This window comes from Tachypleus tridentatus, chromosome 10, assembly GCF_004210375.1.
Source record: "Tachypleus tridentatus isolate NWPU-2018 chromosome 10, ASM421037v1, whole genome shotgun sequence".
NCBI classification, from domain to species: domain Eukaryota; kingdom Metazoa; phylum Arthropoda; class Merostomata; order Xiphosura; family Limulidae; genus Tachypleus; species Tachypleus tridentatus.
Window position 1 is genome coordinate 174,857,151 of NC_134834.1, and position 26,364 is coordinate 174,883,514.

At 33.1% G+C, this 26,364-nt stretch overlaps 1 protein-coding gene across 1 annotated transcript in view; it reads left to right on the forward strand.

The window, feature by feature from the left end:
* Nucleotides 1-26,364, forward strand: part of LOC143230968 (piezo-type mechanosensitive ion channel component 2-like) — a 211,535-nt gene that overhangs the window by 56,131 nt on the left and 129,040 nt on the right. The window contains 4 exon segments of the mRNA XM_076465323.1: nt 3,919-4,084; nt 4,731-4,850; nt 15,570-15,815; nt 25,924-26,190. Coding sequence (XP_076321438.1) covers nt 3,919-4,084; nt 4,731-4,850; nt 15,570-15,815; nt 25,924-26,190 — 799 coding nt within the window.

The following is a 26,364-nucleotide window of genomic DNA, read 5'->3' on the forward strand; positions in this document are numbered from 1 at the left end:
CTTTTGGATAATGTGTGTTGACCCCTGTGTATTTATATGCCTTATGATTGGTCCTACTTCTGTGCCATTCAGTTTTTTAAATCTACCAGATTTGCTGCAGTCTCAGATGAATGCTGTTCATCAGCATGCATCCCACGTTACCTTTGGTTTGTCCAAGCGGGTCACATTTTTCAATATCGTGCCCTGCCATTTGGCCTGGCCTCAACCTCTTACATGTTCTGTTGTGTTATAAAGGTTTTTCCATCTCTTACTCTCAGAGCCTATAGTTTTATCATTATATAGAAAAGTGGCTCCTTTGAGCTGTTTTGGTCTAGGCCTCTTACAGCCATGCATAAATTCTTTTCAGAAAAGTTGCTGGATTGGATTGTCCAAGAAGAAATGACCATTCTTATACTAGCTCATTATCACATCAATCTCAGAATTTATTCAACTTCCATTTTACTTAGGCCCAACCTTCTTTCTTTTCTGTGTCTGTATTTTGTGCTGTTATTTAATCCTCTCCTTCAATGTCTGTATGTGAGGTTCTCTCTCTTTCAGGGAGTTTTACTCTCATGAAAGCTCTTATATCTGTGAGTCATGCTTACACGAGAACACTTTTTTGGATTCTGCATGATTTGTGGAATCTTGCCTTGGATATTCTGGATTCCCCTATTCTTTTTCCATCCTTACAAGTTGACTTTTTTTTTTTCTAAGTGGTTCAACAGGGACAACACCTACATCTCTGTTGGAGCTTCTCCATCATATATCCATTCAGATTTACATCTTTTCATTGATTCTTCTCTGACAGTTTTGGAGGATATTTGGATTCTAAAGAGGTCTTTGGTTGTTGGTTGAGTTGGAATTTCCATACCAATCATTTAGTACTCTTTGCTGTGCATCAGGCTTTGGATAATTTCATTCTGGTTCTTTGAGGGACGTTAGTTGTTGGATGTATGAGACTGTTTAGTTTAAGAGTTATTATTTAATTTATTTTTGGATTAATATTTAATGATGATATGGTTTTCATAACAAGAGTTAAAAATAATTATTGGTGATAAGCATGAGAAGTTTGGTTGCTCAACTTGGTAAGGATTGTATGTTATGTGTGTGGTTCAATATTTTTTTCATTACCTTAAGTGAGCATTGTTCCATTATAGCATTGTGTAGTTTATAGAGATTTGATGCCTCAGTTGGCAAAATATAAATATCAAGTAAACGTTCAGTCACAGAAAATTAGAGAACATACAGATAATTAGTGTTTGAATGATTAGTTGTAACAAGCAATACTTTAAAGTGAGTTTTACAGTTAACAGAGATGAGGAAAATAATTTGTCTTATCCAAAGGTGTTCTAAAGCAATTGAACCTATCTTGGTGGACTTCAGTGAAAAGGAGACAACTATTTAAAATTTAAAATACAATTGTGGTAACCCATAGAGTAGTGTAAATACATCTATGACAGATTGTGCAGTAAGAAACAAAGTAGAGAAAAATAATTCATCTTGCCAACTAGATTCTAACATAATTGAATCAGCCTGAATGGACTGTTGACAAGAAAAGAGAATTATTTGTAGTTTCAGATACTATATAGTGTAAATAAATTTTTGTTACACATATTTCACTTGTTTTTAATGTATTATTCTAATACAAATGGATTGTGTGCTTTTCATTTAGTGTTTGAATTTATCAGCAACAACTCACAAACACCTACTGTAGAAGAATCCTAGTTTAACAATACATAAAACTCTGACATTTGGTGAGCTAGACAGGATGGTACAGTGGTAAACAGCAGTAGAAAAAGATGTTAACAACAACAGAATTAAGGTTATACATACATGAAAATAGTGTAGAGATTATAATCATTCTATATAACCATGTCAAAAGATTTTGATAAATGGGTACAAAGGGGTAAGTATTTTAGGTTAAAAGATGGGAAACTATGATAGTTTGTTAAATAACAACAAGAACTAGAAAGAGAAGAGGGGAAGAATGGCTAAAGAAGAAGAGGAGAGAGAGGAGAGACTGCAAATAAAATGAAGAAATAGAAGAGTACAAAGAGAAAGAAAGAATTAAAAGATAGAGATGGAAATGAGAGAAAGGAGAGAATAAAAGCACAAATTGAAATTGCTAAGCTCACCCAACAGAAAGTAGAAGGATGTAATAGCTCAAATTAGCAAATGGATCAACAGTGCCATTAGTGATTGGAGCATATACAGATATTGAGAGTAAGGGAAGGATATGTCAGGGTATAGAAAGTAAAAGACCTACAAGTCACTGGGTGCAGTAGTGCAACAGTGAAAACCAGTCTAGTATCTGATGACAAAATGACAGGTAAAGTACATTTGTGTGTACTAATTTATGTGATAATAAGAAAGTTTTCCATAAGAAAAATAAAGGTGAATATTTCAGTATTATGTAGGAGATCTCGAAGCCATTTACATGAAGGTGCAAATATATGACTTGGTGATTAGAAACATATAAAGTAGTAGGGATTTAGATAAATCAGACAGAAAGGGAATAGATAAAGCATCTGCAGTCACCACTATAGCTCAAAGGAAGAAGATAAAGTAGTTAAGACATCAATCTTTTGCAAGCATCAAAAAGTTACATCCAAATGTAAGTCTACAAGAAATGAAGAAAATACAGAATAAAAAATCTGTCACTGTAGAAACTTTGGGACAGTGCCTGAGAGAAAATCGAATGAAAGACAAAGATTAAAGACTCACAGAAGAGAGGACCAGAAAGGTGTTTTGAATTGGACCTATCAAAGCAATTTCACTATTGAAACTGAACACCTCAAAGAAGTACTTATATAACAAGATGGAAAGTAATCAGTGTTTTGAGGTTGGACAAAAAGTCTTAGCTCTTCTATCCACAGCAAACAACAAACTCGTCCAACAATGGAAATTAAGTATCTTTTGCAGTACAGAAAGTAGTCACCAGAGTGCACTGTAAGGTGAAAGCAGATGGGATGTCTAAGGTCTACCATGCTAATCTGTTGTAGAAGTACTTTGAAAGGGAAGAAGACATAATAGGTGCAGCAATTGAGGTACAGAAAGACATAGTACATGCTGTTGTTAAAGAAGCAGAATCTGAAGGTAGTGTCTTTGTCAAAGAAGATAAAGACCTACTAGATTTAAGATGGACAAGATGTGGTCACCTGCTACCTGGTACAGAGATGTTACAATCACTGGGCTCTCTTTAAATGCTTTTTGACACATGTTCATCAAGGTAATTTTGCACCAGCCCCTCTTTTTCAGTGTGGAATTCTAGCTATTATATGAGTGGAGATAAGTAATTGTATTGGAAGTTAACACAATTTTTTCTAAACTTAAAATGTGTGTGTGCTTCAACTTCTTTTCTGTCCTTCTCAATTCTGTTGCTTGTTTTTATGTGATCTTGAAATGAAGATTTGGTTCTACAGTATAGAGGGAGTCCGTTGTGGTTGGAGGGTGTGTTGCACTTTTGCTGGGGGAGGATTGTAGCATGCTCATTCGCATACTGCAACACAGCTGTAACACATGCAAACATATGGATATAGGTGAGAGAACAAGGCTAGTAACAAGTGAATATTTGTACACATACAGAGCAATAGATATTAAAAAGATCTGTTATGAGGGTAAAGGTAAGTATCTATGAGAACTACATTTTCAGTATAGGAAAATGTTAACTTTTATTGAAACATTGATCTAATAGATGGTTGAGAGACATCATTAAAACTTGTATATTATTATAATTAATATTAAATTAAGGTTTAATACTACCATTATAGTTAAAAATTTTTACACAGTGTTTTTCACCCTGATTCCAGAAATTTTATTTTTAAAGGGAGAGGCTTCAGTGAGAATAATTTTGGAGTATACTCAATAAACAAATATATATAATACATTGTTTAAAAAAAAAAAAATTTTAGCTCTCAGTAATACTTTTCTATCTCATAGGTTGTTAGGTTTTGTGGGACTTGTGGATTCTACCTGCAGAAAGGATCAGGATAGTCGTAGTATTATCTACCATTCGGAACACTGGACTGTGTATATACAGCCCCTTTTAGTGCTTGGTTTATACTGTATCATATGTTTTCTGACTCGGTATAGACTCTCTTCACATGTGGGTATCCTTTTTTTTTCATATATTTGCATCACGTTTGTTGAATGTAAATATTCCTAGATAGAGATCATAGTTTCAAAACTTTATAAGATCACATCAAAATTGAAGCATTTTATTCTCGCTCTTTCTAAAGCCTTTTTTGGAAAAATAGGCTGCTTTTAATTAATATTATGGTCAGTTTGCTTTCATCTTTATTTTTTTTGTAAGTTCTTTAGAGCTATAGTGTCTTTTAGACAAAACTAGAGTTTGCTTGTAGCAATCTTTAAAGTTTAGTTTGAATGTGTTTTTTTATATTGCAGCATATTTAGCAGTACTGTAGCATAATTTTGTCATATAATTTGACAGCATAACACAAAAAATCTTCACCACATGATATTTATTCAGACTTTTGCACTTTATTTAGTTGTTTTGTATGATATTACTAATTTCATAAAAAATCTCTCAATTACACATGTAGTTTCAAAATGTTTGTGCAACAGTTACATAAAACATTATGAGATTAAATGCACGATTGATCCTAGGAAATGCTATAAAATTTTATAAGCAATGACTTAGAGTCTCTTAACTAATAAAATGTTTATATTGACAGTGAATGATTCGTTAAGTGATTGTGGGTCTAAATTGTAAAGATTATTGGCCTGTTTAGGTAATAGAAGAAATTCCAAATGATTCTGAGCATGCAGTAACCAGAGATGATTCAAACAAGAGCTCACCTGCCAGCTTATTAAGACGTAGAAAGAGCAACACGAAAGAAGGCTCTCAAGGTGTACGTACTGAAAAACCCTGACTATGCTCCTTCCTGACTACAGTTTTGTCTTTATCTGTTGCTTAATTTTTTTTCATACTGCTGCTTTAATTCTAATTCTAACAGCTGCATTTTCTTTACTTCACTATTACACTATTCTTATCTAATTATTTACATGTTTTCATTTAATATCTCTTTTATCTTATCCTGAGATATGTGCTGCATAGAGTGTACCTAATCTCTGCTTTGTTCGTTTCAAATCACCTTTATTACTTACCTAATTATGATTTTGTCCTTCTTTAATTGGTGCTTTGTCTTTACCTTTGTTCTTCATAACCTTTGTTTTCTTTTTATATAATCACTACTTGTCCTTTTCTATCTGCTACTTTGTCCTTACCTAGCCAGTACTTTGTTCTTACATAACATTGCTTTGTCTTTCCTAACCTAAATGAGCTGAGTGCAGTTGAGTGATTCACTGTCCATTTTCAGAAAAACAACAACACACTTTGCACTTTGTGGCTGTGGGTGCATTATAAGTATAACAGACAAATGTCACTGATTTCATTTGGAGAGACTGTGAATTTGAGATGGGTGATGTTAACTAGTTGACTTACCTCTAAACTTTTGCTTCAAAATTAGGGACAGATAGCACAGATAGCCCTTAAGTATCTTTGCACGAAGGAACATGTAAACAATCCTTTGTCCTTGTCTAATCATGGCTTTGTCTTTCCACAACCACTGGTTTGTACTCACCTACTCTTCTGTTTCGTTCTTAAATAATCATCACCACTGTTTTTATCAAAGTGCTGCATTTTTCCTCTAACCACTGCTTTGGCCTATTTCAACCAGTACTTTAGTCTACTTTAACCACTGCTTTAGTTTCCTTCTGAAGTACTACTTTCTTTCCTTTTTTTTTTATCACAGCCTCCTTCTTTTTTGTAGCTGCTAGTAGTGTTTTACTTCTTTTCCTAACTGCTGATTTATACAATTTTATATCTGATGTTCTTGTTTTTGATTAGTTATAGTTATGAACTTGTTAATTTGACCTTGCCTGTGCTATTTCTTATTGGTTAGAAATTAGATATATATTTATGATACATTTTTTAAAGGTTTTGGTACAATTATTTATTGTTTATAGTTTGTTATTTTGTGTTTGATATGAGTACTACTTTACTTATTTCTAGCATTTTCAATTATTGAAACACATCATTTGCTGTACATTAATTCCTTCAGTTATTTCTGGTTCATAGAACAACTTTTATGGACTTTCTCATGTATATTGGAAAGTTAACATATGATTGGATATTATATTATTTCCTTATGTAATGTTTAGAAATAGTTAATGTGACTGTAAAGCTACAGTTTTAGATGTAAACATTTAACCATGTTCATAAGAGTGCTTTAAAATCTTAAAAGTCATTGAAATTTGCAAACATCTATTTCAGATCTTTAAAGTCATTCAATATTTGAATGATCTTTTTGCTAGACTTTCCAAAATACTTAAAATATCTTGTTTGTTGAATATCAAGCTGTTTAAAAATGACAGTATCCACACCATCTAAACAGAATATCTTCACAAACTGCTTAAAAAAAAGCAAAAACTTTTAATTACTGTGTTTCAAACATGCTAAACATGGCAAATATGCCTTTCTTTGGTATTTGATAATTAGATAATTTAGGCAAGGCATTATTATAAATAATGCTTTAAATATTACTTTTATTATTGTAAAATGTCTTTTGAAGATAACATTGGCATAGTGAACTACCAAATCTTTCAGATAGTGACAGATGTAATGGAAAAAATGTTTATTAATTTTAGTTTCAAATTCACTATGTGCATCTACACAAAAATATGGCAAGCTTTTTAGTAAAATGTACAAGGGTACTCAAAATATGTCTGTGAAATGATAACATTAGTCTGACTCAGACAAGTCAAGGTACAAGTTAATGTTCATATGTTTTTCTTTCCCACAGTTTGCATACTGCATTGCATAACATATAGAACTTTTGAAATGCATATCTCCTTTACTAGGAGCTATCATTAAATCAGTAATGTAAGGTCAAATTGATAGTTGGTATCTCTGGCATTAAATACCTAATACTGTGTTGAATAGCACATTTTAAAAGGTTTTTCTTATGCACTTTAACCTCTAGTGGTGCATGTAGAGGTAAATACATAGTGCGTATCTCCGTTATGTTCTAAAATTGATAAAAACATGATCTAATAAAATTCCTCAAATTTTGGTCAAGTGATGATGTTTATTTTATGTTTTACTTGTTTTGTAAAAACAGTCTCAACCACATCTTTATGTATATAAAAAGCTTTATTACAGAATATTGACATGAAGGTATAGTAGGATTGGTATATGTATATGTATATATATACATGTCCTGCCAAAATCAAAATATTTAATATTGGTTCAGTGTTAACCTTTTTTTCTGTTTCAAGTATCACTCCCATCATCAACAGATAGTATTGATCATATTAAAAGAATCAACATTAACATTTAAAAATGCTTGAAGTATGTTCAACCTTACTGATATCAAAATACTTAAATATTAATTTCTCAAGTTTGATTCATATTTATAGTTTTAACGGTACTTTTTATCAACCACGAAAACATAAACATCATGGAATTTATTGTTATACAGTTTCATTTGTTCACTGTTGTAGTAATGAAATCATTATAAACAGCATAATGTGTGGGTTGTAGTGATAATATAGAAATTATGAGAAACAGTTAAATAGTGTTGTTTTTTCATTATAGCGTTGACTTAATTATTATAAACGGTATAGGATTACAGCATTATGTGTATATTGTAGCAGTAACTTAATTATTATAAACAGTATAGGAATACAGCATTTTGTGTATGTTGTAGTGGTAACTTAGTCATTATGAAAGTTATTGTTTTTCTGCTCTACTATTGACTTGCCTTCATAAAATCCTAAGTACCTTATTATTTTATTTTTATGATATAACAATGTTTAGGGAAAATATTTTATCTGTTGATACATTCCCATCATCTAATAAACTGAAACTATTATTTAAAGAAACATAACAAAGACGTTTTTAAAGGCTGTATTTATCATTTATAATTTCTTTACTTACTAATCATTCTCTAATACTCACTTAAATTTACTCTTTCCACAACATCCAAAGACAACCTGTTCTAAAGCACACCTATTCCAAATATTCCCATTGTTAAACATGAAAAAAGGTAATGCATCAGTACTATCAATCCTTTAATTTAAATTTCTTAAATTTGTAATGCTTATATTTAATGCTTTTTTCTTAAACTCTTTGTGAGTGAATCTGGTTTTCTACTTGCAGCTACTCCTTTTTTTTGTAAGGAATATTCTTATTTTGAATATTTATAAATTTTCCACATCTCATTAGTAGCTTCAAATAAATGAATTGCCCAATTTACAACAGATAATTTGTGTCACATCCCTTCTAAACTTGATTTTTGAAATTTGTAACCAAAACATCATTATTTATTTCCTCTATATGCAGTAAAACATTAAACCTAATCTTTCATCACTTGCACCCAGATGTTTTGAATGTCCACACCTTCAACCATTAATTTGTTAGATGTTAACAGTAAATTTAAAATAGCATTGTTCCCAATATGTTCCTTGACCAACTGGTGATGAAACCTATCTTGAACAATTTCCAAAACCTTTCTCCCTCATTGACTGACATTTTCCAATCTGTTTGCCTGAAATTAAAATCTTCCAAAATTATGACTTCATGAACAGTTGAAATCTTAATCTCACTCTAAAGTTTCTCATAATTTCATCAGTGCCATCTGGTAATCTGTAAGAAATCCCCACTAAAAGCATTTTCCCTTTATGTTCTTGCTATTATATTTGACATCCTCAATTCAGCAAAATGTAATTCATATTTTACATATAAAGTCACTCCTTCTCTTCTCTTTAGTTATGTGGGGTGGCTCCCGTGGGGTAAATCAGCTGGTCCACTTGGGCTAGGGTCAACCAAGTAACAGTGTTGGATGTTCTCAACAAGTGTTGTGGACATTGTATCTGATGCTAGTGTTTGGGTACAGTACTCACAAAACCCTGGTGTTGCTGCAGTGTCCTTGTTTGGCATTTTAATGTGTCACCTCATAGAGCTCCATGGTGGTTGGGGTCAGTGGGAACTGAAATATTCCTTTTTTTATTATGGATTCTCCAAATAAAAACTTAAATAAAACAGTGAAAGAGCAGTCCGTAGGTAAACAACCACGTCTTGAAGATTCTGAGCAGCAATTTTCAAGATTTGTAACACCTGTTGTACCTCATTTTCTTGTACTACATTCTCTTTCAGACAAACCTTTATGGCAAATGTTTCCCTTTTTCATTCAGAAGGGACTAGAGGAACTAGCAGGCTCTCCAAAGTCAGTAAAGAAGCTTCACTCTGTTGACATATTGGCGGAAACATCCACATCTCAACACAGTGAACTCCTCTTGCATTCAAAGGCAATTGGGGATATACCTATTGAGGTTACACCTCATGCTACTTTGAATTCATCACAAGGAGTTATTGTTGACAGGGATTTGAAGAGCATCCTTGAGTCAGAGATTCTTGCTGTTTTGTCTACTCGAGGCATTTCTGCAGTGAGGTGTATCTCCACTCACAAAGATGGAATTATGATGCCGACTAGTATCCTCGTTCTGACATTTACATCACCATGCCCACCTGCCACCATCAAGGCAGGTTATCTTAATTGCAGTGTTCAGCCATACATTCCAAACCCTCTCAGATGTTTTCAGTGTCAGCAATTTGGTCACTCAAAGACGTCATCTTGGACGTATGCTGCTGCACTTCGTTCCATTACTACAGTGAGAGTGCAGACGAATCTCTCTGTGCCTCCAAAAGAATCATTCTCAAACCAAATGAAAAATCTTTTGACCTCCATGGTTAAAAAAGTTGATGAATCAACTTCAACACCCATCTCTGTCCCTAACATACATTCCAGCAAACCCCCAGATCTACTTCCTTTGGTTTTGGGTATAGGCATTTCCTTGGGTACATCTTATTCTCCCACCCCAAGATAAAAAAACATTCATTTGTTCATGTCCTCAGTCACTGGAATCCTCTTCCAACAGCAAAGATCTGCCCAATTAACATAGGCAGGATCCACAGTGGATCCTCCCTCGAATAAAGACAGTAAAGAAAAAAGACGTGGTCTTAAACAGAAGGGTGCTGCACCCAATTTGCTAACACATAAATAAAAATGGCCACCTTGATACAATGTAACTGTTGAGATTTTTGTTCTAATTTGGATGACATCAAAACACTGATTGTTTCCTACCATCCTATATGTCTTTCCTTACAGGAAACATTTCTGAAACCTGCCAACACAGTCACCTTTCAGTCGTTTTCTTTGTACAGAAATGACATGTTGTGTGAGGGATGAGTGCATGGAGTGGTGGCACTGTTGGTTGATCAACGTATGCCCATCCAGTCTTTGCCACTCATCCATGGTGGAATCATGCCTGCCACATGGCACGAAAGGCTCAAAAATAGGCCTGGGATACTTTTTATAGGTATCCCACACTCTTGCACTGCATCACTTTTCAGCAGGCTTGTGCACATGCTTGGTGGGCAAGACATCAAAGCCAGAAGGAATCTTGGATTTTTTCACAACCAGTATATCTTCTACCACCAGTTCCAAAGTTATATGGGATAAGATTCAAAAGGTCAGTGGGCAATATAATTCTGTTTCACTCTCGATCTTGCTCCCTGATGGCCAGGAAGTAGCTGATACTCAGAGCATTGCTGATACTTTAGGTGAAAGATTTTGCTGGGTATCTAGCACTTCTGTTTCTTCCTCCACCTTCTTAGCCATCAAGACTCGGGCAGAGCAATCATATTTTTCCTTTTGAGCTGATTGTCTCTATGACAATCCATTTACACTGGTAGAACTCAAACTGGCCTTTTATTGGTCTGGCAGGACATCAGTTGGACCTGATGATGTACGCTATGAAATGCTGTGCCATCTATCTTCTGCTTCTCTCTCTATTCTTCCAATTCTTTTTAATTTGATCTGGCAGAAGAATGTTTTTCCTGATGCCTGGCACCAGGCTATTTTCCTACCTTTCTCTAAGCATGAGAAGGATCCGAAGATTCCTTCATACTACCATTCAGTTGCTTTGACGAGCTGTCTCTGTAAGATCTTAGAGACAATGGTTAATGCTTGTCATTTGGTTCCTCGAATCAAACAACCTCCTTTCGCCCACCCAGTGTGGGTTCCCATGACAGCACTCCACCATGGACCACCTGATTTGATTTGAAATGTCAATCAGAGAAGCCATTCTCAAACAGTAACATTTTGTATCGATATTATTTGACATTGAGAAGGCTTATCATACAAATGGAGGTATGGCATTTTACAAGATCTCCATATATATGAGTTACATGGCCGTTTGCCCATTTTTATTTAAAATGTTTTAATGGACAGTCAATTCCAAGTTTGTGTAGGTTTGACACTTCTCTGTTCTTTTCTGCACAAACTTGAAGTCTCTCAGAGCTGTGTTTTCAGTGTTACACATTTCAGTGTAAAGATTAATGCCATCACTAAACAACTCCCTCTTACTTTTGCAAATGGGCTCTGTATCGATGACTTTCACATCTCATGTCAGTCGTCAAACATGAGGTATATTGAGCGGCAGTTACAGATTGACCTCAGTTGTTCACTGAAGTGGACTACAGCAAAGAGCTTTAACTTCTCTCTTTCTAAAACCGTTTGTATGCACTTTTGCCACCAACCTGGTATTTACCCTGATCCTGAACTCTTTATTGGGGAAGTTGTGCTGCTTATGGTCTCTGAGACAAAGTTCTTGGGTCTTATCTTTGACTGTAAGCTGCTCTTTATACCACACATCAAATGTAGAAGAGCACTGAACACCTTCCATATTCTCTTTTATACCATTTGGGGAGTGGATCGATGTTCAATGCTAAAGATATATTGTGCTCTTATTTGATCAAAACTTAACTATGGATCACTGGTCTATGGCTCTGCCAGGACCTCGGCCTTAAAGATGCTGGACCACATTCATCATCAAGAACTTCGGCTCTGCAGTGGGACTTTCTGCACTTCCCCAGTTCAGAGCTTATTCATAGAGTCTCATGAACCTTCTTTGTATCTTTGCCATTTGCAACTGTCTATGCTGTATGCTTTGAAACTTTATAGTTGGATGAATTGGGTCTGTCCTTGGATAACATTGCTGTATCCATTGGTCAGCTCATCTCATCTTGGCTTATTACAGTTCCCAAATGTGACCTATTTTTAAGTCATCTGAGGAAAGCAAACACTTCCGATTGGAAATACCATCTGTTATTTGCTGACCCATCCTTCCATTACTATTTATTCAGATAGTTCGAAATCAGGTGACTGTGTGGGCTCTGCCATGGTTTGTTGTGCTGATACTGTATGCCATTTCTCTTATTCTGGATCATATAGAAGCTAAGCAATACTCAAATTACACTATTTATACTGACTTGCTTAGTTCTCTACCAGCCCTGAAATCACTTCACGTTAGTTCACACCCTGTTCTTGCTGATATTCTAAAGTGACTGGCCCATTTCTCTTAACTTCTACTTCTATCCAGCTTTTCTAGATACCTGGCCACGTTGGTATTCGGGGGAACAAGCTTGGTGACACTGCAGCTAAATCTATCTGCTCTGGCACTGTCACTGCTGTGCCTGTTCCATACATGGAAAATGGTCCTGTATTCAAGGTTTGGATCTGTGGCAGTTGACTGTCAACTTGGAGTAAACAATGTGAAAATAAGCTTTTCCAAATAAAATCCTGTATTGGACTTTGGCAATCTTGTTTTCATAAGGATCGGAAAGAGAAAGTTGTTCTAACTAGATTATGCATTGGTAACAGTTTTTTAACTCATCATTTTCTTTTATCTGGGTCTGATGCACCAATGTGTTGTCTGTGCAACACTCAGGTAACAATAAGCCACATTTTACTGTCTTGCCATCATTATGATTCTCAAAGATGGCACCATTTTAAATATCTTCTGTCCCAAGGTTTGTCCATGATGTTAGACAGTGTTATTGTCAATGGTGACACTGTCCACCTTGGAAAGTTTTTAGTTTTTTAAAGGCCATTAACCTTTTTAATGCAATTTAAGTTTTTTAATTTATACATTACATCTTTTTCAACATGATTTTCTTTCAAGAATCAAAGTCCATCTCATTTAATTTGAAATTAGAAAATGGCCGTAATGCCAGATAACTTAAAACCAGGACTGGAAAAGCCAACTTCAGGTGACTAACGCTGCTGTTTGAACTACCCATTTGTCATCCTAGTGAGTTATAATTAAAATTTTGTAACAAGTGTTTTTGAACTCTTATTATTTTACTTTTTGAAAATGGCCATAATGTCAAATAACTCAAAACCAGGACTGGAAAGGCCAACTTCAGGTGACTAACGCTGCTGTTTGAACTACCCATTTGTCATCCTAGTGAGTTATAATTAAAATTTTGTAACAAGTGTTTTTGAACTCTTATTATTTTACTTTTTGAAAATGGCCATAATGTCAAATAACTCAAAACCAGGACTGGAAAGGCCAACTTCAGGTGAGTAATGGTGGTTGTTGAACTTACCTGTTTGTCTTCCTGAAAAGTTATGATATACAGTTATGCTACAGAAAGTCCTTCACAACTTGCATTGCTGTAGTTTTTCTCTTACCACTGTAGATTAGATGTAAACATTGGTTTTAATGCTATTTATGTTTATTTAAATTTTGTTTTGTTTTACCTTAATTACCAGATGTTTGATGCCTAGTTGCTTTGTGCCATAGAACACCAAACCAACCAACGAACTCTTCTCTTTAGTTCTCTGTCTGTATAAAATATCCTGTAATTTTGCATTTCAAAGAAACTTTTGGCATCAGAATCATTTACATTTACAATGTTTCTGTCAAAATCTTCCCTTCCTACCAGTGTCCTAAAGTAATACATTTTATTTCTTATACTTCTAGCCTTAAAACATTAACAGTTAAGCCTGCCCTTGTAACTACTTCTATGCTAATTTCCTATGCTATTTTTTTCTCTGCTTCTTATTTTTTTTGCATTTAGTTTATTCTAGTCCCCACCACTGTCTAGTGGTAGTTTAAAACTTCCATTATATCTGAGTTAATAGCCTTAGTAAACAACCCAGCTTTTTTTCTTGTTAACTATAAACCATCCATTCTAAAAAAGCATTTTTCTTTCAGTGAATTGATCCCACAAGCCCAAAGACAATCTGCTCATACATACATACATATTATTCTAATGCCTGACATTGAGTCCATTAACCTACTTATATCTTCATGCCCACAATTAATTCTGGGCTGTACCCCTGACAAAATTAAGTTATGACCTTTTTTTTTTAAAGACTTTATCAACCCTTTGTACTTATTAATTAGCTCCTCTGACTGACCTTTTCCTATATCATTAGCCCTCTCATGCACAACAAAACAGCATCTTTGCTAGCTCCTTTTATTATATTTTCTGCTCTGTCATTATAATCCTTCACTTGCATCCACAGGTAACATTATATAATTATTTTCTCTCTATTAACCCCACAAAATATCCCATCCACATGCCTTGTCAAGGAATCACTTATAACCTCTTTATCAGCTATGTCCCACTGTGATTCTTTTGTTTCTCTTCCAGTAGTTGCTGATCGGCACAATTCAAGGGCTGAAATCTGTTGCTTAATAGAATAGGCTCATTACAACAAAATTAAATACTTTTATCCCTAAAAGCATTCTTTCTAATTTTCTGAAAGTTATTATTAGCTGATGTATTCTTGCATGTAAAAACTTAAGCTCTTGAAATCTTGCTACCATTTCTCATAGGTTACTCTTTTCTTTACCTGTTGCTTTTATTTTAATTAGAATAGTTTCCAACTTTTTCTCCAACTTACCAACTCAACATACAAATTGCACATCTTCACCACTAGGATCCTTAAAAGTATACACCAGTCCAGAATCCCAAATAAAATCCACTTGTTGCATGCATCACACCTAACAAGCAATGAATATTTAAATCCAGTACTAGTCTTAACCATTGTATTTATAGCCTGGAAATAAATACTGAATACTAAATGTAAATGCCAGTAGCCTATTGCACAAACTGTTATTGTTAAGTGTAACATTTTAAAGTCAAATATATTATAGTTTATTACAGTTATATGTTTGCACTTAATTATTTCTTTAATTGTACAGCAATGACAAGTAACTAGTCTTTATTTCAGGTTTAAGTAATTCTAATAGCAGTAATACAATGAATTTAGAATAATTTATAACTTACCTATCTTGTCATAAACTGAATTTAAACTAATGGATCTAAACTAAACAATATGATCCTTAAACAACAAGAGTCAAGTAAGAAGGCTTTAGATTGTATTTCTTTAATAAAACAAAAAATTAATCAGTTTTATGATTTACCAGTAAGACCCAAATTGCAATTACATGTCATAAGCCTAATTTAACATTGTAGTGCAGGTCATGCCACTAAGCTCATTTTTAACCCTACTATTGTTATTTACCAATATACAATATTATTGTTATTTAACCAAATGATAATATTAATATAACATAATATTCAAAAATCTATAACAGTATAACATCATATCTTTCCAACTTTTTCATCTGTTAATATATTAGCCCTTGTTCTGGATCTTACATTAGTATTGTCATTGACCTGTGTTTTGATGAATTTTATTGTTTCTCAGCTATTAGAAGATGATGAAGAAGGACAAACTTTTTCTGTGGATCCATCTCACCCTAAGGACAGTTTGGCTATTGATCTAAATGGCAGCATTATTTTTTCCACTGATGGCGACATCATAGATGGCAGCAATGCCAGTGATGAAGATGCTTCAGGTGATGGGAAGAAGCAACTGTTTTTTTCATCCTTAGTTTGTTTGTTTCACCTTATGAAGAAAGGAAGCTATGTGGCTACTCTGATTGTAATGATGGTAAGTGTTTTCTGTTAAATATACTTGACACAAGCGAATATATTGCACTAATCAACTAGATTAGACCTTACAATTTTGTCATAATTTGTATTACTTGCTTTTACTTAAGATTACATTTAAGATCTTTGAATTTACTGTAGAACTCATTTTCAATTTATTTTAAAAAGCAATCATGAAATTTTAAATTAAATTAATTTTAGTCTTCTAAAAACCATCGATGTTATAATTTTACTAGGAAAGTAAGTCTAAAATAATGTGTTTTCTGGTGTTTGATTTATTGTACATGTAGTAAATGAACTTGCAATTATATTCCAGAATGGCTGGTATGGGTATTAACACTTTTACTGATAAGAAGAGAACAATGTTTCAACCTTACTAGGTCATCTTCAGGTTAAGAAAGAGAGAGTTTCAATGTGGCCGTTAATGGACACATGTCTTAGGAATGAGAGTATAAATGGGTATGTGATTGTATGGGGCATTGCAGGTGGATGTTAGGTTATTAATTAGTATAAGTATAAAGATGTTCCTTTATATTGGTTTAATTTTGGTTTTAGTTGCTGTATAAGTAGAGCTTCTTTGATTTTGCATTTGTTTATATTTGTTTCCCAACTAATATCTGGGTGTTTTCTATGGGTATGTTGTATTTATTTGATTTGTAGTGTTCAAAAATGTGTGAAGGTGTATGTTTGTGTTCTTTGAATCTAGTTTCTATTTTCCTGTTTGTTTCTCCAAAATAGAAGTTGTGGCAGTAGTTGCATTGCATTTTATAAATTATGTTGGTGTTGTGTTTGTCAGTGTAGTTTTTACATAGTATGGACTTCACTTTTGTACCTGGTTTTGAATAAATTTGGTGTTTACTGAATGTTGTATTTTGTTATCACTTTTTTTCCAAATCTTTGTTATTTTTTTGCTGATGTTGGGAACATGTAGTATACAATAGTATAAGGTTTTGTAGTTTGTTGTATATTGGGATTTATTGTTGTTGGTCTAGATGTGTACATATAATTTTTTCCATGTTTTTTTTTATGAAATTTGTTGACGTTGATGAAGTATTGTTTTATTTTTGTTTATTTCATCTTTAATTTTATCAGGTGAGCATAGTTTTGTGGCTGTGTTTACTTTGTTTCATAATATGTTGAGTTTTTGCTTTGTTTCATGTGTTGAGTCCCAGGATATGTATAATCCAGTATGGATGATTTTTCTGTAGATTTATGTTTTGAATTGTGTATCAGTTCTAGTGCTTTTGAGGTTAAGAAATGCTATTTGGTTAGTTTTTTCCTGTACACAGGTGAATTTAATGTTGGAGTGTTTTGAGTTAACATGATTGAAAAAACTAAGTGCGTGTTCTGTAGATGTGAATCTAGCAATTGTAACGTTATCATATCTGTACCAGTATAGTGGTGGATGTAAGGCTGAATTTATCACCTGTGATTCAATCTGGGTTATGAATGTTGGCTAGAACTGGTGATATAGGATTCTCCATACTTAGGCCATTTATTTGTAGGTAGTTTTGGTTATTGAACATAACATTAATTTAGGTGGTAGTGAATTATATGAGGGTTGCTAGTTGGTTGCTGGGGATGTGTATCAACAGGTTATGGTCTTGGATATAAAGTTCTAAAGCTATTTTGCAGGCTTCAGATGTTGGGACTTCTGTGAAGAAGGAGATTACATTAAAACTGGCCATTAAGGCTTTATGATTTAGTAACACATATCATGTTCATACATTTAATAACTATACATCACTTTTCAGTCATTCAGGTAGTCTTCCTACAATTCTTCCAATCTACTCATTGATATTTCAATCACACTTAACAGTTTATCAATTAGTTCAGTTTTTTAATAATTCTAAGAATATATTCAAATGGTTATGCAACTGGACTAGACAGGAAGGTTAATTAAACTTACATGAAGCTTGGACGAGAAAGTTCACAATTTCAGTTAGTGCAGACACCTTTAGCAGAGAACTGAATGATATTCCCACTGAGTTGGAATAGACGGCTAATTTTTACTCTTTTGTCTCAAAAATCTCATTCTTTAATGGTGTCCAAATGGAATATTAGTATTATTTCAGTTAGAACTAAGACCTTGTCAGGAGCATGTTATTCTAACTTTGGAACAGTTATTGTTCACACAGTATTATGGTATGTAATTAGTTTTGCACACATTACTGAAGTCGTTGTTTACTCTTAGTTACCAAGAACTTGGTGCTCCCTTCATGGTATACAATCTGACATGTCCAAAACCCAGGCCTCTTGACCTTCTTCCAACACATGCATCTATAGTATAAGCATTTGCTCCCTACACTTTGAATTTTCTTTCAAGATTTCTTTGCTTCATCACTTTTAAACTCCTTCTTTGATAAGATATGTAATGTTTCATACATACATCTCCTGAAAACATAGTTTTAGCCTTAGAATTTCACACTTAATTAGACATGTTTTGTTGTTTATATAAAATTTCTTCTACATATTATTTGGTTAACTAATACTTGTTATACCTTTGTATTGTATCTAGTTCACTATAATCTATAATTATTACCATCTTATTTTTGGTAGAAGATTATACAAAATATGAAATTATAGAAATATTAAAACACTTGCTCTCAAGCCATCATCAGTGTAAATAGCGTGCGAAATAAAACACATTACACACTATTATTCAGTATTATGTTAATGTTTTAGTACCAGGTATTTGTGCCTTGTCCTTTGTCCTGTGGTTTGCATTTTATGTGATTTCTGCATTATGGGGGATTTGATTTCTACTTGAATGTTTGGTTTGATTAGTTCCTGCTCAATGGGTGTGGTTATAACATACTCATTTGCTTTTTATACAAGAAGCTTTGGTGGCTGGATTTTTCAGTTGGATGAGTTTATCCTGTTGTATACCTATCAACACCAACAACATGTTAACATACAAATACATACATACAAATCAATCTTCTTTCACACCACAATTCCTTGTTAAGATACTAGAAAGCTATTCAAGTTCAATCAATAGAAAAATCACCATCATTGAACTCAAAATTAACATTAAAAACTTGAAAAACACTTCCCCCTAGCATGATCAAATATCATATATTATTCTCCAAAAAGGCTCCAGTCCCTTATTAAAACATCTCACAAACATCATGAACATCTCATTAACAACAGGTTATTACCCTGACACATGGAAAAAAGCCATTATCACCATGATTCCAAAGAAAAAACAAACAGGACTAATCCTGATAACTTCCGTCCCATGAGTCTGTTAAGTTGTCTTGGTAAACTGATGGAGAAAATAATTTCAAATCACCTCCTTCATTTCTGTGAAATAAATAACATCCTACCCAAATCTCAAAATGCTTACAGGAAAAAAAAGACAAATAATAGATCACCTCACACGACTCACTGAATCAGTTTACGAAGCATTTAATAACAATTAGGTAACCATAGGTGTATTTTTAGATGTTAAAAAGGCATTTGACAGTGTTTGGCATAATGCCATTAAGTATAAATTAACTGATCTAAAAGTAAACCATACTGTTTTCAAATGGATATCAAACTCCTTAACAGATAGAACAGCTCAAGTAAAAATCCACAAAACCATGTCAAAATCTTTCAAAATTACTGCAGGAGTGCCCCAAGGATCTGTCCTCACGCCACTCCTGTTTTTTTTGTTCATTATTTTTGTTAGTGATATACCTTTTTCCAGTCTAATGTACACTTAAAATTCACAATACACAAATGACATTGCTATCTAGAGTATCTCCAGAGACCCACTAATGGCCATGTCTCATGGTCAAGAAACACTAAATACTGTCTTGAGCTGGAGCAACAAGTGGAGAGTGGTTTTAAATCCAACAAAAATGCAAGCAATCACTGTTTATAGGAAATTAAAAAGACACAGAAAAATTCTGGAAAAAGTAAACATCTCACTCGGCAATATGCCTATCAACATGAGCAAGCACATCACATTCCTTGGCATCACTTTCGACTCAAGATTAACATGGAAAAAAACATGTTAACAACATACATCCATTAAAAAACACATTTCACATTTAATGACCATATTTGGCTATTTGGGAAGTGTCTTTTTAAGCACCCACCCACATTAGGAGCATCCACTCTTCTCCTTTAATGCATTTGTAGGAGCTTTCTGTTATCTATACAACTACAGTTAAATATCTTATTGCTAGCAAGATTCTAATATGTTGGGGAATGGCTTCTATGAAAATTCTTTTCCCTTTGGGTCTGGCAAATTTATACTATTTTCAGGAGACGTACTGCATGACTCATGATCTCTTGCTAGGGTTCTATTCAATTCTTATCTGAACTTCCATTCTTCCCTCTTCAACTATATGCAATGGTGGTTGAATGTATATCCCCAAAATTGTTGGACTTATTGATTTGATTTGTCTCCTCATCTGTATTTGTTTCTCTTTCATGATGCTCATTACCAAAGTTTGCGGGCATGGGCCAATCAGCAGAAGGCTTCAGGACAATGGTCTATGGACTAAAGGTCTTCCATTTTAATAGCCTGACACTTTATATTTCATTCTGACTATTCGATGGTGGTAGCTTATATCACTCACCAAGGAAGCACTCATTCTTGTCCCCTTTATAGTAGATAGTGGATCTCCCTTTATGAATCCACACACTTGATATAAGTCTTCTGATGTGTTGTGTTCCAGGTGATTTCATCCTCATTGCAGAATGTCTTTTCAGTCCCAACATATTTTCTCCTAAGCAATGGCCTTTTGATCATTAAATTCAAATTTCCTTTTCTTTTGGTCCAGCTCACCACCACTTGCTCTAGTTATCTATACATTCAGACAGGATTAGATCATGTTTATAACTTTAGTTTTTCTCATTCCATCAATCTTCTTCTCAAGATGATTTTGATCATTCATGTCACTCCTAGTCAGATCTTTTAAATTTTTCCTTTGGACAATTCTAGATCAATTTTAATAATCTAAACTTTGGAGGCTCATGTGGTAGATGTTTTTTGTCATTTCATTTCTTGCCATCTTCCATCTTTGTTCTGAGTTGGATCCACATGACCTCATCTGTTCTGTACATGCTCTTGGTTGCTTCATTCTGTTGGTTTCATTTTGTTGTAGTTTCATTCCATTGTCCTGATTGTTTCCCTTCTTTCTTTACCCATTGGGTTTAGGTTATGATTTGATTAGTTTTTTTTTTCCTTGTCACTTTCTCCTCATAATCAGGTCTGGTCTGTGTGATATGAGTGGGACAAATATGTATGTTTTTTCAGTCTGCTCACAAGTGCTATGTTCACAGATCAGTGGTGGGATTTCTCCTTCCAATCAGCTGAACATGAGGCTAAGACATTATGAACTTCTTTCCTAGTTGCCATGTATGGTCTGTTGCACCCTACTATTCTACACTTTGGAACACATTCTGTTTATCTGGGAGATTTAAATTATATTGTGGTTAGGATCATTGTCCAATAATTTTATCTCTCATTGAGATATACACCTTACAATTTTTTACCTAGATCTGTCACAACTTCTCCACATTTGAGTGAAGAATATGAATATACCTTGTATAGATGTGGTGCAGTCTCCCACTGTAATCTCTCATTAGAGGGTCTCTTTGTTAGGGTATCCTTTGAACACTTTTGAAGGATACTCCTACTTTCTCCCTCACACCGGTCACTTTACTTATTTATTGTGTTATTCTACCTATGTATGTGATTGGAAGTAAGGTACTTTATTGAGAGTTATAATTTTCCTACAATGTAAATGTACTTTCAACAAGTACTTACTTCTACTCTTATTTCATACCTTTTTACATTTCATACCTGCTATCAGTCAGTGCTGATATTACCATGCATACAAGAATGCTGTTAGTGGAGTTTTATTGCATGGTAATATGCATACAAGAATGATTTAAACCTTGTGAATTAAGGGGTGTATGGGAATGAAAGACTTGTGGCATGTAAAAAGAATTTTGCATATAGAGGGCAATGCTGAATGAGTATAGCTATGTACATGAGCAGAACTAAATACATGTTGGACATATATTTTCAGTGCAAGAGAATTATAACTTTATTTAAAATATTTACAAGTAGTAGTTACACAAATTATTGCTCATTAATTCTAATACTTCATTAAATTAACTTTATTACTTCTGTTTACAAATTTCTTTAATCAGCTTTATTGCTCTTTTTCAGTCTTTTTAGTTAATCCTGTCTTTATCAATTACATTTTAAAGTTTTAATAATGGATAATTTAGGATGCAGTAATGTCTGATGAGAGATGTGACCCTTGTTCCACTGTGGTAACTTAGGATGTAGTAATATCTGATGAAAGGTGTGCCCCTTGTTCTATTGGGGTAACTTAGGAATTAGTAATATCTGATGAAAGATGTGAACCTTGTACCATTGTGGTAATTTAGGATGTAGTAAAATCTGATTGAACATGTCTCTAGTTCCATTTTGGTAGTCATTTTGATGCAGAATTGCTAGGAGGAGGAGGATATAAGTTATGGCTAACTTAGAGAATTTGATTCATAATGAACTATCTTGTCAAATATTACAACTTACACCATATAACTATTTTTGGTTTATACACTGTGTTTAAAACTTTCTATGAAATTCATACTTTATGTATTTACAAGATGAGATGCCTATTCTTTGTCCAGGTTATGAACTTAAAAAATGTGAGAGGTGATGCTATAATAAATAATGAAAAAATCCTTGCTTTCATACAATTTTTTTAGAATATGACTTATTATTATTGTATTCACTATTACCTCATCAAACGTTTTGTATAAGCAATAAGAACTCACATGTATATACCTAAAACATAGTATACACTGTGTGATGGTCAGGATGACTTTGTAGGAAGAGGTAACTGCAAAGTAGTGATGGTATGGGTGTTTTCTGTTACTCACTTTCAACACCCATCTTTTAATGTCCTTCCACACTGTTTCATGTTATTAATTAATTGATAGTCATTGACCACAGAAATATCTTACGAGATGAAACTGTAAGGTCATGAGTCAAAGTAGGAAGTAGGTTTAACTTAAGAAATGGCTCTTAATATCAGCATTATGGTGGATGTTGTCATATCAAATTCGTCTGAGTTTATATATTGTTACAATAGTGGTGGCCATTTTTTTCCTTGCATTCCTTCACAGAGACTGCTAGTGCACTCTCTGAGATATATATAAGACATTTATGTGCCTTCCTCCATGCTGTGTGTATGTTGCATTATAAAAAATGTAATGAGTGTTTGTTTCCTTACAGCAAAACCCCAGAGAGCTATCTTCTGTGTTCACTGAGAAGAGCTGAACCCCTGATTTTAGCATTGTAATCTGAATAGTTACTGCTGTTCCAATGGGGGATTAAAGATTTCATGCAGTTTTTTTGTTGTTGTAAGATTATTGTGTCATCTATGAACATAGTTAACATGAAATTGCATGAAAGATAATAAATAGCCAATAACAACAATAATGGGGGGGTGGAGGTTTCCCCCCCCCCATTAACATGCCCCATGTTCCAAACTATCATTTCACAAAATTTGGATGAAGTTGGCTCAATGACTTATAAGTAGTTAGATAAGGAACAGACAGACAGACAGATTTTTATGCTTTATTTATACTGTATATTTTGTCATTCTTAACTGATACTGTGTCATAACGAATTCATAACTACAGCATGTGGCATCATCATATTATTTCAGGAGCCATGTATTTCCAGTGTTATTATAAAGTATATATACCCATTTTTAGATTATCAAGTTAATTTCATATTTTGATGCAAGAGTCAGAACCAAAATGTTCATTTTCATGACTTCTGTACATTGCATGCTCACTCATGCATGTACTTTCATTTCTAAATTTGCTATGTTGTGGTTTTTCTTACTTGAATGTCTGTCTTAAACATGTGAAACTTTCACCACAATATGAAAATGTACAGTTGGTTAGAATATTTAACATATTTCCTTTCATTTTGTATTATTTTTAACTTGATTTTTTTATTACTGTAATGATTATTCTGACCTATTTGTATAGTATAAAGATTTAGAAGTAACCTAAGTATCTTGGGCTTGCTGAACTTTATCAAGTATAATAAGTTTATAGTGAAAAATATCTTTAAAACTGAGAGTACCCAATTTGTAAAGCAACCTAATTGTTATAGGAATGTATTTTGAACATTATATTTACTTAGTTATGCTCATTACTAGGTGTATATTACTTTTGATGGATGTAAGTAGTTTGCTTTCATCAGAATTTAATATTAAATTTTAAGCACTTTTTTATCTTTTCATTAACAGCTGTAGCTTTTGAACAAATATTTAACATTTTCTACATATTTTGAATATTCACAATTGTTCTTAATGGGGTATGACACTTTTAGTATATTAATCTAGCCTAACTTTAGGTCTTTCACTATAAGTGTCAGTATATTTTATCATTAACCACTGCATCATGATTTAGTATTTGTTATAACAGAATATAATCTATCCATCTATTAGAAGAACAAGAGAGTACCAAAATATCTTCAACATGTATATAATCATTTAAGAAACATAAATATTCAATGCCATGAAATGACATTCATTGCTGTATAATATGCATGCATTTATTAATTTGTGAAAACTCTAAATGTATTTTGATAATAACATAGATTTTTAAATTATTATTCTGTATAATATCATACAGTGTTTTGTTTTATTTTATTCATGTTAATTTTCTTGGACTTCTATCTTTTGTTTCATCTTGGCCATCCTATCCACTAAATTAACATAAACTCTGAAAAATTCAAAGCCAGTTCTTATCATTCAAAATTTATCAAGCTTTCTCTTAAAATTCTTCAAATTAAGTGCATCTACCATATCTGAAGGCCATCCATCTAAAAAAAAAGTCAAAGGGTTAGTAATTTGAGATTTTTCTTAGTGAAACCACATTGACTATCCAAGAAAATTTTAAATCTTGTAAAAGACTTAGTAAGTCATTTAGTTTAACCTCACAAGGAACTTTAGGTAGGTAACATTTTGTTATTTTAATTTTCTCAAAACTCTTGAACTTCCACATTTTCAAACTTGAAATATTTTCATGAAATTGACACAACATTATGCTTAATAAACTAATTACTAAACATAATGTTATTAGTATCAAGTTTATAAAACTAGCAAGTAAGGACCTGTAATTGTTTTGCAATAGAAATCTTATTTTACCTTATTGCTTTTGATAAGAATTATTGTACAAGCTGGTGGTGTTGCTTCTGTACTGTTGTATAATGAATACCATTGTGTTTAGTGTTAAGAGCTAAGATACTTCTTATGGATTCTTCAGTATGATGAAAACAATGTGTAGCCAATTGTGACTTTGACCTAAAACAAAAACAACAATAAAAAAATAAATAATATAGTGATATGTTATTACTGCTGGTTTTTTATGATAATTTCCTGGTTATACACCAGGAAAATAAAAAACAAAGCTATTACTTATTATTAATTAAACATGTATTTCCAGATAGATTAATTTTAATCATTAAATATCCAGTCAAGTTAGGTTTGTGCAAAAGGTGTTTCTCCACAGTAACATGTACATGTCAGAGAAAAGAAATTATAAGTTTAAAATTCTGTTTCTACAATTAATTTTTGAAGCTGAAATATGATTGGAGTGAAGAATGCTATAAGAGCAATTACAGTTTTGTTGAAATTTTATCTTATAATATAAATATGTAATAGTTTTCCTACTTGTACAAAACAAGTTTTTCAGACTGTCATTAAATCCATGTGTGGAAAAATACTTAAAGGGATTGAACGATTAAGAATTTATTTAATATCCATTCTCACTTCTGCAAGAGGTGATAACTGTCCCAGAGGCTTAAAACTGGAAGGAATTATAATGCATCAAATAAACTATACTTTTGTCATCCATGTATTTAAAAATCAGTTTGTTACTACTGCAAAAAAGGATTTGTTAATTGTTTCCTGTTGTAAATATAGGTATTATTATAATTATTATGTCTCACTAAACATAATAATTGTATTATTCTTACCTAGATTTTAATGTATGTTGTAGTATTACAAAGTACACTGTTTATGTATTAGTGTAAAAAATGTATATTTATTTTATTAATTCTTATAACCTAGACTTGGAGTATCACCTATCACAGTTGGTTGACTTTTGTCCTCCTTTTGTGGTCCTGCGTTGTCTGGATGTTACCAAACTCTCGACAAGCCTGTTTATATTCATCACCATTCTTCGTGGCCTATGCTGAAGCCTTATTACTCCTGCAGTACATTTATGGCCTTAATCTCAATGATTCTGAGTTGCCTGAGAAGAATGAAACAGTGAATCTAGAACAGATAGGCTTAACAAAGTATTATGATCTTTCTTACCAGCCTCTGGCTATAAAGGTAAGCATATTTACTATCAGAGACAACAAATGTATTTATGTAAAAACAGAGAATTTTGTTAAATTATGGTGAACTACAAACAGTATTTAAAGGTAAAAGCTAATACAAATCTGTGTTATGAATTTAAAGTATGTTGATTTGTAAAGTATAATAATTTCTTTTAAAGATACATGC